The sequence below is a fragment of the Argiope bruennichi genome, chromosome 9 (assembly GCF_947563725.1).
Source record: "Argiope bruennichi chromosome 9, qqArgBrue1.1, whole genome shotgun sequence".
NCBI lineage: Eukaryota > Metazoa > Arthropoda > Arachnida > Araneae > Araneidae > Argiope > Argiope bruennichi.
Genome location: NC_079159.1, coordinates 20,430,266 through 20,450,398, shown reverse-complemented (window position 1 = coordinate 20,450,398; position 20,133 = coordinate 20,430,266). Strand labels below are relative to the sequence as shown.

The 20,133-nt window shown below is 26.9% G+C and overlaps 1 protein-coding gene across 6 annotated transcripts in view; it reads right to left on the bottom strand.

Moving 5' to 3' along the window:
• The window catches only part of LOC129983942 (cGMP-specific 3',5'-cyclic phosphodiesterase-like), a 562,482-nt gene that overhangs the window by 30,369 nt on the left and 511,980 nt on the right, over window positions 1-20,133 (bottom strand). For all 6 annotated transcript variants that reach the window (XM_056093672.1, XM_056093673.1, XM_056093670.1 and 3 more), the window contains one exon: window positions 1,261-1,350. In XM_056093672.1, the coding sequence (XP_055949647.1) occupies window positions 1,261-1,350 (90 nt within the window). The remainder of the gene's footprint in view (window positions 1-1,260; window positions 1,351-20,133) is intronic.

Genomic DNA, 20,133 nt, shown 5'->3' with positions numbered 1-20,133 from the left:
ACGCCTGTTAAAGAAGTTGTCAAGACATGATTACATCCATTCATATCATCACTCATTCGCAATAGTAATTCTTAAAGAGTAAAAAAAAAAAAGGTTTGTTATTCTTGTTCGCATTTGCATTACTGGAGCGACGGGTGTTGACTTTTTTTTTAAGGAATATTAATGCTCTTTTTTATATACACGCTTTCAGACGACAGATAAATAATCCGCTAACACGATCATGTGCTTTTCGATTAGATCTCTGGCTCTCTAATCCTATACATCAATTTGGTAATAAAGAAATTCTGGTTTTATCCAGCATTATGAAGAGAGATTAGGTTTTGCACTAAATAAGTACAACATAACAGACGTTTTCATTCAAACATGTCAGGAAACTTCGGAGCATCGAATATGTCCTTCAGTGCAAGGAGATGAAAGACTTACCAAGAAGGATATGCGACGACATAAACATAAATAATAAAATTTCATAATATCTTATCAGATTGGAAGTGAACTAACATGTTAATGTAGTAATGCGATTGTAGGATGTCCGAAGATTTTTATATCGGAAACTGCATCTGGAGTTTATCAGTCTTATGAAATTTTTAAATACATATTATAATATATGTATTTAAAAATTTTTGAGCCGGTTTTGTTCTTGATTAAATTGAAAAATAAGAAATGAAAAAATTTGAAAATGTCTCCTTAAAAATAAAGATAATTCATTCATTATTTTTTTAATGTCTTTTCTTGCCAGAGAATAAAGTTGTTTTGAACATTCCCTTTGCCGTGATAAATAATTAATATGAAAATACAAAAATGAAAGAAAGTTAATCGTTTTATTCTGGTTAAAATGTTCAACAATTCGAAATTCTGTTTTAAGTTAATTCGATGTTGAATTGTAATGCGTAATATGTTAGAAATCATGAAAGATATCTTAAAAATATTAAAGAAAGGAATAAAAATATATTAAGTAATAAATAAAATGGCATTCTATTTGGATTTAACAAAAAAAAAATACGGAAAAGAATTTTTTTTTTCCGACCAACGATTTAAATTTTAGCAATACGTTTGAGACCATGTCAGAAGAATTTTAATTGCAATTTTAATACTTTACAATCAAAAGTGCCTGAATCTTAGAAAAGTTAATATAAAATTTGTCACACAGCTACAACAAAGGAGACGTTGAATTATATAAGCTAAGAAAAGACAACTATACGTGAATTGTACGCAAATAATCCAAAAGAATAAAAATAAATAAATAATAGTAAATTATCTTACCTGATTTCTCTTGAATTCCCGAACAGACATTTCGAATAACTGGGCATTCTGAACTCCAATGCCGCAGAAGGTTAGGTACTTACGGAACACCTGTTTAACAAAAGAGAAAAAGTAAAGTTATAATTAGGCTCACCAAATAATCTTTTGATTTCTGTTATTATGTGCTCGGAATAAGTTCAAAGCAAAACGGAAAATAATTATTGCTTGTCATTACATGAATGGACATTTTTTCTGACAACCAGAGGTCGAAAATGATTATTAGAAAGATATTTTCTTTTTATTGTAATTCTCATTCGTCGATTGAGTTCAGTGTATATATTAAAAACTCATTTCAAAACAAATAAAACGCATTGATATCGTCACCAATATTTAGCGCGATATAATCAGTCTTTCATTACTAGTGGGTAAAATTAATGGAAGATAACAACGCAATTAGGTATGTTCTTGAATATAATGCTTTTTTAAAGCTCTGTGAATATAATGTTGGATTGAATTCATAACATCATTGTAATGTTGCGTGTGTTTACAACCAGATACTAATCCATGTATTAATAAAAAACTAGTTATTCCAGTTTACAAATTATAAAATCAAAATAAAATTTATTTGCATAAGTATATTAAGTGTACATGAGAAAAACTATCAACAAATGGTCATAACATTGATGGGAATTCAAATTGAAAGCAGAAGTCAATACTCATTAAGATATAATCTTTCACACACATGAAGGTAAAATATAAAGAAAGGATTTTAAAGCAAAAAAATAATTCTGGATTTTTTTTAAAAAAAGCGACACATTTATCGTCGGTATGCTACTAAAAGTGACCAAATCAAAAGGAATAGAAAAAAAAATTATGCATTCCTGTCGTGCCTAATCTCTATAATATAAAAAAATTACATATTTCATTATATCATATATTGATATTCTAGAATATTGTATACAATATACGATATTGCACATATATTAGCACGCACCATTTATCTGTTAAAAATGTTTTATGATTCAGTAATTTTTTCTGTTATTACGAAATTTTAAAAAACAAGAATGCATTAATTATTTTATCTTTTTTATTGGATTTGTTACTTTCAGCAATAAACCGAGAATTAATCAAGGTTGAATTTGCAAGTTTTACATTCCATTTATTAATTTAAGAAAATGACCGATTTGCACTTATCTTCATTGTGTACAATTTTAAATAGTTCTTGATTACTACATAATAATTATAATATAATATAATAATAGTTTTGATAAATAAAAAAATAATAAAGTTTATAATATATATTAAATGCGACGAAAAGCTAATTTCTCACAAATAGAAATTCTTTTATTTTAAGCTTACATTAAAGTTCGTTTAAAAATTAATTTATCTTGAAAAAATAAATAGTTAATTTCCCTTTTTCATAGAATTCTTCGACATTTTCTTTACTAAACATTAAAGCACATTCACTTTATGTTAAAAAATTCATAATGTCATTTAAAATAAAATAAAAGGTAAAAATCACGAAAAATTTATTGCGCGGAAATTATATTCTGTACACCTGAATTTCAAAATAAAACGGAATTCACAACAATATATGTAATGTTGTTTATCCTCAGTTTTTATTTCCTTTAGTCTAGCAAGTTTTATTTATCTCTATTCCCTTTGCTTAAAACTTCCGGTGAATACGACTACCGTTTGAGCGTTTTCTCGAAATCAGCTAGTTTTATGTGTAAAAAAAGTGTTCTATTCGGTAAATAATAAACAAGCAAATCTGCTTAGTTTACTTACATAACAGTGTTTTCTTAGCAAAAGGGGAATGATCTCACACTGAGTAAAAAAAAAAAAAAATAAGAAAGGAAAAACATGTAATATCTTTTGAGGAATAATTGTTTGTTTGCAAACGATTTTTTTTTTCAATTCTGTTTTTTACAGTACAAGAAATGAATTTATTTTTAAAATGTTTTTTTTCTAAAAATGATTTGTGGTTGATGTATCCAATTTAGTCACTATTGATAGTCTTATCTCACAAATTTTACTTTTGGAATTCGTTATATTAAAAAAAAAATTATATAATGTAAACATAGTTTTAAGGAAAAAAACCCAAATAAATAATCATATTTTGTTCGCTAATGAATTATTTTATTCATTTTTAATAACGTGAAAATCATCATCAGTATGCTATATCATTGTTTCCACAATAATTTTCTCTTTATTTTCCATCTTTAAAATCTTTTTTTCATTCCTGTTAAAATCTGTTTTCTACACGGATTCTATGAGGTAAAACGCTTTAAAATCAAACATCATTTCTGTATTTCAAATTTTTAACTAGAATGCATCTTTCGAGATTTTAAAGGCTTTTACCATTTTACCAAGTACCTGCAGGAAACAGATTTTAATATGAATGGGAAAAGATTCAGAAGATAGAAAAAATGGAAAACTGTAGTAGAAATAATGGTTTAAAATACCGATGTTGCCATTTATGTTTTTAAAGATGGATAAAATAATTCACCAATAAACAAATTTTAATTATTCAGTTAATCATTCTACATGTAAGAAAGGTATACCTTCATTCAGTTTCTTCTATTAATTAGTCCTTAATTATCAAACCTAATAATTAAGAGCATTAAATAATTATATTAAGAAAATAAAATTAATAAAAGCGAAAAATATCTGAAGTCTAAATATTAAGACAAAGATCAAATAAAGATAAATATAGATTATTAGAAACTTTCTTGACTCTTTGAGGCGCACGATTTTAAAGAAAATAAAAATCATTGTTGAACAGATTTTTTTTATTATAAAAAATGGAAAAATATTCATTTTGATTATTTAATATAAATTATTATTCAAAATAATAAAAAAAATAATATTTCACCAAGTCCTTTTTAACAGAGTGGGAGACATATAATCTTAACATTTAACAGCTACAAATTTAGTGTAAAACAAGAAATAACATGCTTTTTGTAGAATAAAACAATTTCGTTATGAAGATAAATCACAACAATCACTTAATCGCAACAGCAAACATAATTTGTTTATGTGTTTTGATTTGTCTATAATTTTTTTTCGCTCATTTAAGCATTTACGGTTGGTGCATAGCAATGCCAACTGAATGAAAAACTTCAAATAAAATATTAAAATACATGACTATGAGCAATTTCAATATTTCGAGCTGGGTTGTTTAATTATATACTATCATTCACAAAAAGCTCAGCAAAAGGTGGAACAGTTTCCAGCCTACTAGCTCCAAAGAGTTACTAAACTGGCGTACGGACGTGGCAATAAAAAATTCTAGTTATTGAATTAAATGATTTAAACATCTGCCGATATGCAGTTAAGTAGCTACTTAATTGCCTGTAAGAAAACTTATTTATATCTGAACTCTTATAATCAGAATCCCTTAATGAATCTTTGACTTCTGGTTTACTCTACATTCAATGATTCTCCTTCACGATTTGTCGGTTTGCTAACCACTCCCCTCGTATTCATGAGTAATGACATTCCAGCTAATATCACTAATGGTCTCCTGAATTTCCTGGTTATGTAAAAACACCTGTTTAAATGACGTCACAAATTGCAGCATGCAAGCGTATTTTGTGATGTTTGACACATCAGTCAATTAATATTGCGCTCACAGCAGATGTCTGAAATTTTCATTGTGAGCTGACAATTTACAGTAATGATGAAAATTCGAATTTTAATATTTTATTAATACATAATTACTTTGAATGAAACCTTATCTTAATTAATAATAAAAATGAATGTGTGTGTGTGTTTGGCATTCTGCAGATTAGACTGTGTGACCAATAGCTACCAAATTTGGCGCGTATATATTTTGGATGCAGGGAATGTGCACATCGGATACAGTTTCTTCAAAATTAAAAAAAAAACTGATTACAAATTATGCGAAATTTTGTGGGTTTTTTTCACTATAACTTCCGACAGTATTATTGTACAAAAAATAATTTTTAAGCCGTCTAAAATTTTAAAAAAGATGTCTTTTTATTGATATCAATTTAATAGGTGTGCGAATTTTTTTCTGAATTTTGGCAATTATTTAAATTATGTCGATATAATTTCATGTCAGTAATTCTGACAAACTCTCAGGAGTAAAGCAGTTCTACTTTAATTGCCTTACAGAAGTTTTGTTTAGTACATACACGAATTTCTCTAAAATAGTGAAATTCAACCATTGAAACCATTCAACCATATACTGAAATTCAAACCATTTCATTGTTTTATCCAATATTTAATTGCAGGGTTTTCTTCCATCATTTAAAGAAGGGTTCTCTGTAATATATGTGTAGTTTACAAGACGAATAAAAAAAAACTGAAGTTACAATTCTGAAAAATTCAGACGAACCGGACATTAAAATTTTTAATATCATGATCACCGTGGTATTATGGGATAGTCCCCCTTTAGAGAAATTGATGTATGTAATAAATAGAATTTCAGTAAGACAATTAAAATAAAAAGGCTTTAGTATCTGACAGTTTGGCAGACTTTACTGACATGAAGTTATATCTACACGATAATTTACACTAAATATAACTAGTATCATCGGTGGGGTAGCTGGTCACCAAAACGAATACTATCAAATAAAATGATGTTTCAATTAATGGAGATACAGAAAAATCCCAAATTGTTTACTGCAGTTAAAATGGAGATTAGAATTCGCTCACAGAAGCGTTCTTCAACTGTCTCGTTAAGCAGAAAGACTTCATTTCTAGAATTTTTTAGCAATTTTTTTTATTTGGTATATTTGTAATCGCATACATTCACAGTTGTTTTCTTATAGGTTGTTTTCCTCATTGGAAATTTCAATATAGTTTGATGTATTCAAAAAATTAGATGTAAAAATTATAACTAAATTGTCCTAAAGAGAAAAGAAAATATGTAAGTCTTATTCCTACTTGTTTAGTATACACTATTCCTCAATCCAACATATTTGTCTTTGGATAGTTTCATCTGTTTTAAATGTAGCAACATTTTGTGCTATAAATGTAAAATTTTTCATAATATTTTTTCTAATTATTGTAACAATTTTAATACGATAGTTTCATAAATTTTATTTAATTTTTTTATAATGTGAATAATAAATGTCCTTTAATAAGAATTTTCAAATTAGTAAAATAGCTGCATTTTATATATTTACTTCTCTTTAAAAAGTATTATTCATAATATACAAATTAATCATTGGAGATAAGTAAATTAATGAAAAAGTTAATTTTAATATATATGTTTTTAATTTATATCATATTAATATTGCAGTACAAATAAATAATAAATTATTCAGCTATTTTCAATATTAAATCGGAAACTAATACATTAGTTTTAGAAATAATATATTTGAAAATATCATAAAAATTGGATATCACGAGAGTTTAGGAATTTTGAAATAAAAAAGAAATGCGTTGAAAATAAATATTTAAAAAGCAGCATATTATACATTTTAAACTTAAGAGCCACTTAAAAATTTATTTGATAAATTCTGAAATACTGCATTAAATCTATTTTGTGAAATTATTTCGTCTTTTTTCCGAAATTATTTTCGAAAAACGCACTCACAATTGCTTTCTTAATATATGGAAAGTTAGATAAATTTAGGCAAATATGTTTTCTAAAAGCTGATTTCGTAATAATTTTCTTCAATATTTATACTACCAAACTCATTGCACTTACAAAAAGAAAAAAAAAATTAGTACCTGTAATTGAAATATTTTTTATTTATTCAGTTTATATTATGAAATTATGTTTATTTTTAAAAAGAGCGATACAAATTATATTTATTTTTGTAACATAAATAATAAGCAGTTAATAAACTGGTGATAAGGATTCAGCTTAAAAATTTTTAAAACCTGTTTAAATTTGCTGTAATATGTGACAACATGATTAAATCATTGTGGTCATAATGATATAATGACCTCAATGTAAGATGCCAAATTAAATTGTTAAAACTTCTATATACTTAATAATTCACGCTGTGTATTTTTTGCAATTTTATTTGTGACAAAATTAAACAGAAAAAGTTCTGTACTTAATTTCCTAAAATAATCTTTTTAAAAGTTTAATTATTTAATTCGGAAAACCTTCGTTATGTTATAAATAATCAAAATCTTCGACAATGCATGGTTCTATCTAAAAGATCTAAAATTGCATTAAAAATGTTTTAAAAATATTTTAAATAAAGCTTTAATGTATTTTTTTTTTCAAATTTTCTAACAACTTCATTGGTTTTATTCTATTTATCAGCAAAATAAATATATTAGAATTGAATTTAATAATCTTTCAGAGTTCCTAAAAATTAAAAAAAAAGAACTAATTAATAAGCATTGTGTCTTTAATGCTGTCTACAAATTGGTTTTATAGACTAGAACATTACGTAAAAAGAAAAGAAAAAAAAAAGAAAGAGGGAATAAAAAATACTTTAAAATATTTTAAATGAAGCTTTTAATGCATTTTTTGTAAATTTCCTAACAACTTCATTAGATTTAATCGCAATACTTATCTTGGAAAATAAATATATTAAAATTAAATTTAATGATTTTTAAGAGTTTCTAAAATTAAAAAAGAGATAGTTAATAAGCATCATGTTTTTAATGTTCTCTACAAATTTGTTTTATGAACTAGAACATTACGTAAAACGAAAAGAAAAAAAAAAGAGAGAGGGAGTAAAATCACTTCCGAAATTACTTAAACCCACTTTAAGAAACTGTATCTATACCACTTACGAATTTCACGTGTCTTGAATATCATTTTAAGAAACCATAAGTATGAAGTCCAAAGAACAATAAAAGCAGCGATAAGTATTTTTAAAACTGATACTACACTGTTTTCTTAAAACAAAGTTTACAAGCTTATCAAAAAATTTATTTATTTTTCAAAGATATCGAGAGGTACCTCATGTAACAGCTTTAAGATAAGAATAGAGAGTTAGTAGAATCACACACTATTTTCACTATTTACATATGTGATGAAATTTAGGTTTACACGTTTACAAGACATCAAATAAGATATTTTCTTTCAAATAATTTTCATTGACAAGTGAATATACATCAGCATAGAAAAGTTTTCGAATTCTAATAATCAACATTAATAATATTATCATTAACTAATAATAGTTATCAATGTTTCCAAGAATTTTATCATTTTATTTTTAAATAAATAATTTTAAAATTAAATAAAAACTTATATTTTCACAAAGTCATCAAAATAAAAAAAATGATTAACCTAAATTATTATTATGTTTAATACTAAAAAATGTACTGAAATGTGAAATAAAATTACCTTTTTATTAAAAAGAAGGCCTCATTATGTGAATCGCCAAGGCCACAAAATGTTTAAATAAGCCACTGCAGAGATTAACTTATAAATCGACTAGAAATTCACAGAGTTGTATTGCCTAAGGAACTCTAAAGGTTTACTCCACTGCTGTTTATTACACATTAATGAACGTGAAATCAACTGTTGATCAATTAAAATTGATTAAAAGTATGAGGAGCTGAGTTTCGGAACTCCATTTCTTCATTTTAACAAATGTAATTCGGGATTTTTTTTGAAAAATTCTTATATATATATATATATATATATATATATATATATATACAGGGTGTTTATAAAGTCCTGGACCCATTTTGATGTTTAATAACTCATAAAATAATAAAGATAGATTTAAATTAATAACATAAATGGTTAAATAGACTCAAAAAGTTTCATGACCCTTGTCAATGAACTTCCACGTGTGCCCACTTCGTCGCACGGAGAATATCAAGTCGATAGTCAATTTCACGTCAAGTAGCGACAAGCATGTCGGCATCCACAGAGCCATTTGCGCACATTATGGCGATTAACAATGCCAGAAACATGAAAGGATGCTTCATCGGAGAACATTATGCTCTTCAGAAAATCAGCAGCATCTTCTATCCTTCTTAGCATATCTGTTGCAAAGGCCATCCTCCTAGGCCTATCGTTCGGTTCCAAAACTTGAACAATTTGAACTTTGTATGCATGCAGTCTTAATTTTTTCTTAATAACCTTGTACACCGTCGAAATTGGCATATCCGATTCTGTTGCCGCTGATCTCACAGATATTCTAGGATTGTGTAAAAATGTCTCTCTGACACGCTCAACATCAAAATCACTTGTGCAAGGACGTCTGGAACGTTTCTTATCTTCGATACTTCCAATTTCTAGAAAATTCTTTTTCCACCGCAAGATGCTGTTTTTGGATGGAGGACCTTTTTGTTAAATTCTTCTGAAATTTCTCTGCGCTTGTACTATCGATTTCATTTCTATGAGCAACCATAAAATCTGTGCTTTCTCTTGTGGTGTATGCATTCTCCTTAATATCCGCTCGAATAAAACATCACATACAAAAGTACTACATGGAACAAATACATCAAAAGTAAACATAACATTGCAATAGTTGCCAAAAACAAAACAGAGAAAAATGCAATTAATAAGCAGACAATATTTAGAAAAGTACAGATATTTAGACTGGAAAATGAAATTATCTGAAATTAACTACACGCGCAGACGATATTTACAAAAGTAAAAATATTCAAACCTGAAAAGGAAAATATATGAGTTATTCCACCAATAAATGCCATAAGTTTGTTTATATCTTTATTATTTTATGAGTTATTAAACATCAAAATGGGTCCGGGACTTTATAAACACCCTGTATGTATATATATATATATATATATATATATATATATATATATATATATATATATATATATATATATATATATATATATATTCTTTTCATTTTAAATAGATATTTCATATATAAGGTAGAGAAAAAAAAAAGATAAAATGAACGAAACAATGCAAAATTGTTATTATATGATTTAAAACTTGAATAATAACACATTCGAGGATTTTAAGAAGGTAATAACGGCGAAATTCTTTTATAAAAATGCAGATGTTTCATGAAGAAAAAAAGCACAATTTACTCAATTCTAATAAGAATGCATTCTCTATCGTAATTATTTTAGAAGTCATTTAAACAAGTTTTAATATAACTAATAGCTATCAACGGTAAATTAATATAAACCATCTACAACCTATTCTTTATAAAAAAAATAAAAAAAACTAGTCATAAAAACGCAATTGAATTAATTAAATGAAAAAATTAGGCAAACGCAAAAGTAGTTGAATTTTTCAAAGATGCCGAAATGTTATTATCAGTGGTTTAAGGAAAGACTAGAATTCATGAAGAATATATTATCTAAGTCACATATATATCTTTAAGATCAATTTATTTTTTTCTGTATCCATTGAAAATCACGTTATCTCAGTTCGTTAACAAATTTTGTGAGCAGAATAATGCTTTGAACAAATGTTAACATAAATCTGATAGTTCAACTGTCTTGCTTTTTTTAATGTTAACATCATGTTTGAAAGGAGATATAAATTTCATTTCCCATAGACATTTCAGATAACAAACAATATATGATAAAAGTTATTTAATAATTCTCTAAGCTTTCTTGTTTTTATCACCGTTTGTTAGGCATACAGTCAACAAATCTGACGCAAGTTGAAAATTATCTGCTAAATCTAGCTGTTATCTACGAATCTCTTTTAGAAAAAAATTAATAAGCAGAGGCTTAACCTTAGACTAAAATACCATTATGTTCTTAAGACGTGAATAAGAAATTAATTAGATTACTTAGATTTTAATTTGGCCGTTCATTCTAAATATCTAGTTCAAACCAGTTGATGTCAACATCGAAATTATTCTAAAAATTCCTAAGAGTTTTGCACTGAGAATGTAAAAGTTCTATAATTTCGATTTTTCAAATGTTGTACAAGACGTTCAAATTTAATATAAACAAAGACACTAGAATATATACGTGAAATCAAATATGTATTATCAGAAATATGTATATTTATGAATTATTTACGAATCTTTACGATGAATTCTGACCTTAAAAACCGAATACAATCGCAAAAGATACATAACCATAAGAGTTAAAATTCAGTCTGAAAAATGAGCACTGCATTTTTCAGACTGCTATTTCTTAAGGTATTAAGTATTTTAGAAGCTTTTCTTGACTTTTGCAAGTTGTATAATTTTCAAACAAACTGTCTTTAAAATCACGATTTACTTTAAAAATCAAAATATCTCTACCCATTAATATTATTTGAAAGGCTAAGATGCATCTTATTTCAGAAGAAAAAAACATTCAATTAGTTCAATTCCAAAAGTATCGAATGTTTTAGTATTCTAATATCCAGAATGCACGAATATTCAGCAAGCCTCTACATTATAACAGTCTCTTTTTACTTTGTAAAAAAAAACTTTGATTCATTCAAAGAAATTGAGACAAAAAAAAACATTTCCAAAAATATAATATTGAACAAGGAAATAACTGGAACGTCATTAAAAAGAAATAAATCACCTTAATGTAAAACATTGAACACAATTTAATACAAAACTATCCAACCATAAACATACAATTTTCCATTATCGGTGTTTAGCATTTAGTTCTTCACCTTTTTAATAAAAGGTTATAACCCACATATGAAACCTACATCATCATTAAATACATTTCAAACTGGCAATTTATCAATGACCGTATTCAAAAGTTCCGTATAATTTTTCAAAATGTCATTGCTCATAATGAATTTGATATAAATGATTATATCACGCTATAGCGCCTCCAACTGTCATTTAAAAACTCATAGCGAAAACATGGCTCTCTGAGTTTGACTACAAGGTTTCAATTTTCTCACTCTCCCACTTACTATTCTGGAGAAGTCGAAATAATTGCTGAATAATGATTAAATGATTGTTTATGTGCTTTTTATTATAGTTCGAATTCGGAACTGTACTGAATAATTTATGATTGGTAGATTTTTTTTTCTGTTTAATTCGAGTGGCGACAGTTCAATTATTACAAAGAACATAAACACGAACTAATTGTACAATTTAGGCAAATGTTATGCTAATGAGTTCGTTTTTCATCCATTTCCACTTTATTTAAAAATTGTGAATTTGTACGAATATTTCGAGAAAAATGATTGATGAGACAGCTATCGATTCAGAAAATTACATCTTAAAATATTCAATATAAAAAGAATAATTTTACCATTATAATGATGAAATATGAAAAGCAAATTAAAAATATACTAGGCAATTAATGAATATTAATAACTCACACAACTTATAGAAAATTAATTGCTCTGCAGCTTCGCACATGTGCTCTTTAAATGCATATATTTTTTTTTTCTTCTCATATTAAGTAGCTCTTTTACTTTTTCAATTTTAACGTATTAATTTTGCTTATATAATACAGCTGCACTTATATAATGCATTTTATCTCACCTAAAATTCTATTTATTTCCTTAATTCTTCCATGTGAAATCTAAGTAAATAATTAATCTTTAAAATCGTCTGTTTTTCAATTTATAAGAATTTTTAAGTACATAATTACATACAAATAATAAGGAAGGGAAACATTATTTTACTATATCAGGTTCATGCAATCCAAAAGTTTTTTTCTCGTTTAGAATTTTAACATGATTATTTTTATAGGCTGGTATATCTGTAAATTGCGATGCATGCGATGGAGAGTGTTTAAAACTTTCTACAAAACAACTGGACTTAGAACTATTGAATTTAGCATGCATTTATTTATTATATAATAGATAATCACTATGAAAAGGTTTTCAAAATTTTAATTCGCTTTTAAATTAAAAATTACTTAAAATGTTAACGTTTTTTTCTCAATACTTTTGGTTCACATATACTGTTGCAAAAAAACTATTTTTCACACCTCTTTAAAGTTAAAAAAATAAGCTTCCCAGTTATACCAATTTCACTGTGATGAAATTTTTTAATCGAATTTTTAAAATGCTCCATAAATATATTTTAGAACTGTATTTTTCAATGCTTGAGTTACTGCGTTTATATGCATGCAAGTTGCGATCATAATAAATGCATTCATTTTAATGCGTGCACTTTATCTCTGTAATGTAATTAAGACCTCTAAAAATAAATGTATCAGTCCTAAAAACACTACCATGCTGCAATATTTCAGTCGATCGTTTTTTCAGGTTTTTAAAAATATAGTTTATATATTTAATTTAGAAATGAATATAAAAATTATATAATTTCAGCATAAAACATAACCCAATTTTTTTTATGCACTATAATTTTTTTATAAGATTTCTCAAATGTAACACAAAGAATAAAGGAGGATTAGTTTTAAATATTTGATTTGAATGCAAAACGAAAGAGAAATCTCTGCATTTGTTATCAGAGTTATGAAAAATTATATAGGAAACTACATAGAAAACCGATTGCCAACATTCAGAATAGATTAAGTTCTTGAAAATCCATTTTATCTTTAAATAATTTAGATATGCATACATTTGAGTTTTATCTATTATAATTTGTGATTTACGCCTCTTTTGTAGAAATGAAAGCTTGTGCTTGAATTGTGAATCTATATAAATATATTATTTTTGTTCTTTTAAGAACCAGTTTTAAAATTAAAATAAACGTTTTCTACCTAACATGGAATTTTATTGAATAATTTTAGATTACTTTTTTTCAGAAAATGAAGCCTTAAAGTACAGAGGAATGTTGACTGCGCACAATATATACAGTGCATGAAAAAAAATTCTTCATCAGACATTCAAATTATAATTATTAATATTTATTAGCCACTGCGCGTTAGTCACATGTGACATGAAGGCTACATCACGTGTAAAGAAGTAGCATTCTAAAATAATATCCATTTTCCATCCATTTTCTGCAACTGAGTAAAAACAGTAGGTACCGAGAGTTAAGATTATAAAAGATTACTTCTTTAAGGAGAAAACGAATCTGAATTACTTAGCAACTTACAAAGAACAAGAGCAATAATATTTTTTTTTCTAAGTATATAAGAAAATTTTTTTAATTCCAATTTGAATCGTAATTAACTTCCTAATTTTTTATATTAAATTAGTCATATTACTTTACACTAAAATATTCTCTCATTTTCTATACGAATCCCATTTTTTTAAATTTAATTATTTGCCAACAAGCATTCTAAAAATTCCTCCATCTTTGTTTCCTACATAAGGAGCGGAGAGATAAAAATTCCTGGCGCCAATGCAGATGTTATAAGATACTTAAGATTCCCTTTCTTAAAACCACACGTGTCAAAGAAATCCCTATCATAATAAACTTACTAAAAGGAAAAATTCTGACTTTTTCGCTCTTGACTTTTGGTGCGAAAAAACGTATCGCGCTTTTGTTTCTTTGTAAACAATTATGCCTTCCTAGGTAAAATAAATTAAAATTCTTTCAAATCTCTCTCTCTCTCACACACACACACATAAAAACATACATTAAAAGGTAGATTGTTTTCATGTTGTAGCGTAGTGAAAGAATTTCCAATCGTTTAAAAATAGTCATAGCTGCGTTCATTGCTAATTTGATTGATTAAGAGGAAATTTGAATGAGGTTTTTAATTACTTTAGCAAGTCCGAGATATAACCATTCGAAAAGAAATGCATCATAGCTTCGCTTAGAGTATGAAACAAAACAAAAAAGCATGGAAAAGCCAGTTCAAGGTTTTGAAAAATTTAGAAAGGGGGTTTCCAGTTTTCGGGAATGATGCTAGAACCAAAATTAAGAATTTGTAGAATAGCAGTTTAAATGGCCATTATTGCAAAACGATAGACGTGAAAAACTTGCACAACTGAAAAATTAAAGTGTTTATAAATTTGAATATATGTTGGTAGGAAATAATTTAATGAACGTGAGATCAAAATAAAATTATTATTTGCAATATTTTTTAATTAATATATATTCTAAAAATAATTTCCTAATTATTCGAACACTGGCTTCCCTAAAATTTCGATTTCAGCGTTGTGGAATTCTGTATGACAAATTCTTTTCTAAAGTTATATAAGTTCCGAATACTTTCTTTTCTTTCTGCTTTCTCTTTCGCTATTCGGTTAGCTGTACAAATTCGTACAAAATTATGAAGAATAAAAAGTATCAAAGAAAGTATCCATGACTGTTTTATAAAGACTGTTTTCCAAATATGTGAGAGTGTGTATTTATGTGTGTGTGTGTGAGAGAGAATTTCAATTTATTCTAGTTTTAAAAATAATTCTTTTCTAATCACTCGAATTCTGAGTTCCATTGTTCACTTCTGAGTTGCATGCGGCTTTCTCTTACGACTGCGTCTCCCGTTAGTCATGAATAAAATTACTTCTGTAACATCATAAAGAATAAAATATATTATTAAAGACTCCCCATCGTTTTCTCTTTAAATAAAAGATTATTATATATATAATTCATTTATACACATTTTTGAAATTCATTATTTTCATATTAAAAAAACGTTGTATTCTCTAGGGGGCTAAGAATTGTAATTTTAAACGACTGTTCAAGAAGTTCTTAGTTTTAAGTCCCATCTCACTCCTGAAATTGCGGTTATCTCCATCGAATTGTTGAAGGTTACCAACTTCCCTTTTTGTCCTCATTTATCTTGAAATATTCTCTTATCTCTTCTCCCTTCGTCCACTTTTATCTTCGTTGGAGTACTCGGTTTCTCTCCAATGGCCAGAACTCGGATTCATTAACAACAAAAAGAAATCATTAACATTAATAATAAATTCATTTTTAATCCTGTAATCTTCAATTAAACTGATTTATGGCTATTCATTACAATCGCATTTTTTTCAAGATCTCAGAGCATAACATAATTTATCTTTTAATCAGTTAATATCGATATTAAAACATCATAAAGGGATTAAACAGAACGATTTATTATATTCAGATCTAATAAGTTTATTAATTCAGATCTAATAGTAGTAAAGTTACTTTTCATCGAACAAACCAGAAAATGAATCTGTTTAACCAGTACAACTTCAAATTAATGTTTGATTTAATGAGATTCCGGTTTACTTTCTACATTGATTACTGTAGATGAGTTACTTATTCAAATGTGCCTTAAGATTTATAAGTTAATTTATTATGCTGCGTAATTACAATAAGAGGATCATTTTTTAAAAAATAGAAAATTATTGAGGAAATACAGAACATTATAGTGATAGCTTAATGAAATTCGATTTAACACTTTAACAGTTTTGCCTTTTATATTATTTAAGTAGATAGCACTTTCCTTATCAGAAATGCCCTGTTTCATTGATTAGATTAAAACCCTTGTGGTCTTTGTACATTATGCATAATTTTTGCATAATGTAGAAATTATATCCTGTACCAGTTAAATGATTTAATTTCAGCAGCTTAAGATTGAAAAACGATAGTTCGATCCTCATACGACGTACAAGTATGCCGATTAAGGGGTAAAACAAAAGTAATTAAGTTTTTAAAATTACTTAATTAAGATATGAAATATATCTTGCCTTAAAAGCATATAATAATTCCGTAAAACTAAATATCAAATATTCAATTTCCAAAATACCCAGAATTTTATTTAAGAATTGATTTTATTGATAAAGAATGCTTGTAGAATGCTTAATAAACTATTTAAATTCTTTCTATTAGTGCACTTATAGAAATTAGGAAATTTAACATTGGGAATATTTCATGCGAGAAAATTCAGTATTTTTCTCATAAAATTTTATTACAGAAATAAGCTTCATTTGCATTAAATCTTAAAAATAATTCTTTGGAAATTGAAGGGAAAATTTAAAATCCTATCCACTCTGTCATTATTTTTTCAAAAATGACTGAGTACCTTAATTTATCATTCGATATTTCAAATTTTTCAACTGTAAACTGCTACTTGGTATGCAAATTTTATTTTAAAAATATGTTTAGCATATATTAAAATTGACATTTTCGAAAATTACTTCCCTTATCAAGATCTATAAGTGGTCAGATGAAAAAAAAATGACAGATGGATAAGCGAAAAGAATCATGAGAATATAGTTATAATAAATACCAACCATAAAACAAAATAAAAATCCAAATTGATTGAATTTTTTAAAGAATTTTAAGTATATGATATAGAAAGATTACCGAATGTTGGAATGGAAATATGTTGCAGTAATATGAATATGTGTGTATGGAAATTTTGTTATAAAAATAAGTCAAAGAGAGTTTAAGTACTGAATTTTTGTACAATTACCTACCCCTTAATTATCAAGATCGCCAAGTGGAAAGAAGCAGTCATATGGATCGCCAAGAGGGTTGAGAAAAATTATGAACCAAAATAGAACTGTCATACCAAAATTAATGGCAATACATTATCGTATACAATTTAAGGAACTCTATGGATTTACCAAACATCGTCGTCTGATAAATAAGATAGATAAAGATCATAAAAAGTTGAATTATTTCATAGTTTCAAGTCTCAATTCTAAAATAAATATATGATAAATGCGGTCAAATTATAATATGACTGTAACATTATTATATTAAGTATATTCAAAAAGATGATTACTTAATACTATCTTTAAGTATAACGCGTGACGTTCAATAAAGTATATAAAAAGTATACTAAAAATATAATGACTTACTTCATCTTTGTCGGCATTTTACAGAAGTGCATGAATACTCTTGTATTCATTAAGTTATAAACTTCACAGATGAAATGAAAAAAATCTGAGCGTATTAGGGCTTTACCTTTGAATTTCCTTGAAATTAACACTTTGTTAGATACAGTTTTTACAATGAAACACTATTTAATTACAAAAATATCTCAGTACCAAACAAATGCCAATTTTTAAGGACATAAAACGCACTTTCGAATTCAATCATTTCAAAATGCTTCAGCACGCAATGCTAATCTATCTAATTATGTAATAGTGTCATTTCTTAGTACATCAAAAATGAATTAACACCATTGCCTTTTTCTTTCGCCTTTCATAAAATCTACAACACCCATCAATCTTTGATTCAACACTATTCTTTTATCAAAAGCAACAAAGAATTTTTTATACATTTAATAACCCTTTTCTCCATCGAATAAATAAGACCTTTTGCTCTTTTCAAATCTAATAACAACCAAGAATAACCTAATTTTTTTTCCTCCTTCACTGTATTTCCTTCTTCTATTAGCTCAAATAATAAAAAAAAAAGTAATTTCATTTTTTTTTACAACACTTCCATAAAAGATCCTGTACATTATTTTCAAGACCAGTCCCAATTCAATTTGCGACGCATGTCAACTTGAAGCTCAACGCTTAATTTGTTCCACAAGCGATCGATTAAACTTAGGAAGTAACAAGTGAAAACAAAAGGGAAATCAACGTAAATGGTGGTCCGACTAACCGGCGCCCCAAGTATAAAGAATTACGGCATAGTGTCCTAGACCTCGTATCGGGTCAACGATCAGTCTAAGTTCTTATTGGATGCATCACCAACTGTCAGTCCGAAGAATTACTCAACTGATATAAGCTTATAAATGATCAATTCTTTTGACCAAATATGCGATTGCGCCTTGTGTTTCGACTTTGACCATGTTTAACTACGAATGCACGCCGCGGTCAAGAGTTAAAAGTTCATGTTAATCAAGTTGGTTGTGGAGTCATTGGAATCTTCAATAAAACATTACCTTCTGAGAATAGGAAAACGAGATGAGATAATTTTTTAAGTGATATCTTGGGGGGGGGGGGAAGGGGTCAAAGGAGTTGTTTCACGTTCAGCTTAAATGATAGATAAGTTTTCCTATTTAAAAATTAAAATTGAATGTCAGATTTATATTTATAGACGTTGCACAGATTGTGAAAATTTTAAATGATTCCTTATTTTTTTATCATGGCTTCACGAAATCATTTTTTTTTTCTGAAAAGAAGTGCTTTCTTTACCATTATTTCTGTTAATGTAACTTTTATACTTTTAAATTGTATATTCTATTCTGTATAGAAATGTATATTCTGTATATTTATAGAATGCCAGGTTAAATGATTATTAATAATTATAAGAGTAGGCAAAGCACTCTTAAGTAAGTAATTTGCCAACAAATAAATCGCCCAGCAATTAAGTCAGTTATATTTCTATAAAAATTGTGTTTGTTATAGCTTTGTATAGATTTTTAAAAATCTGGAATCAAAATGAGGGATCAATGTAGATTGCAGACCTTTTTTTATTCTTGCTGTAATTGTTACAGCAAATGATTATAAAAAACTAGTCAAAATACTCTAAGCAAATAATTTGGCAACAAACTAACAGCACAGCAGTTAAATCATATTTCTAAAGAATTTGTGTTTTTTATTGTTTTGTATTAATTTTTAAAAGTCTGAAATAAAACTGATAGTAATGAGAAATCAATATGGAATGAATACATGTTTGAATTTCGTTGTAATTGCTATAGCAACTATAATTCCGTATCAACTTTTTAAAAAATCTTAAGTAATTTACACTCAGAAGATTTTTCAATACCAAAAACAACGCATAACAAAGTTGTGCATCCTTTGCGTCGTCGCTTTATCATTACAATGCATAGGAAAGAATCGAAATTGTGATGAAACAACTATAAATGATAAACATATAGAAGGTATTTTATAGTATTTCTTCATAAAATAATTTTGGAAAATATGTAAGGTCCATATTTGCTAACTTAATTTCATCATTATGTACACAGAATAAAGATATATAAAGATTTAAGTAAAATTTGAATAACGAAATAGAATTCCCAATAGATGAATTTTAAATACATCGAGACTTCTGACTGTAGAATCTCTTCTGACTGTAGAAAACAGTATGAACTTAATTTCAAGAATAAAACATTATTTTATATGTTTAGAGAAAATTTGTATCAAAGAGAAAGAGAGAGAGACAGATTCAGTTGGATACCTATAAAATCTTTATCTCTTATGATATTACTTTTCGTCCTTTTGAAGAAAAATTCTATCTTTTGAATAGAAATTTTATTACTATAGATACAAATACTGCCACACAAATCATATTT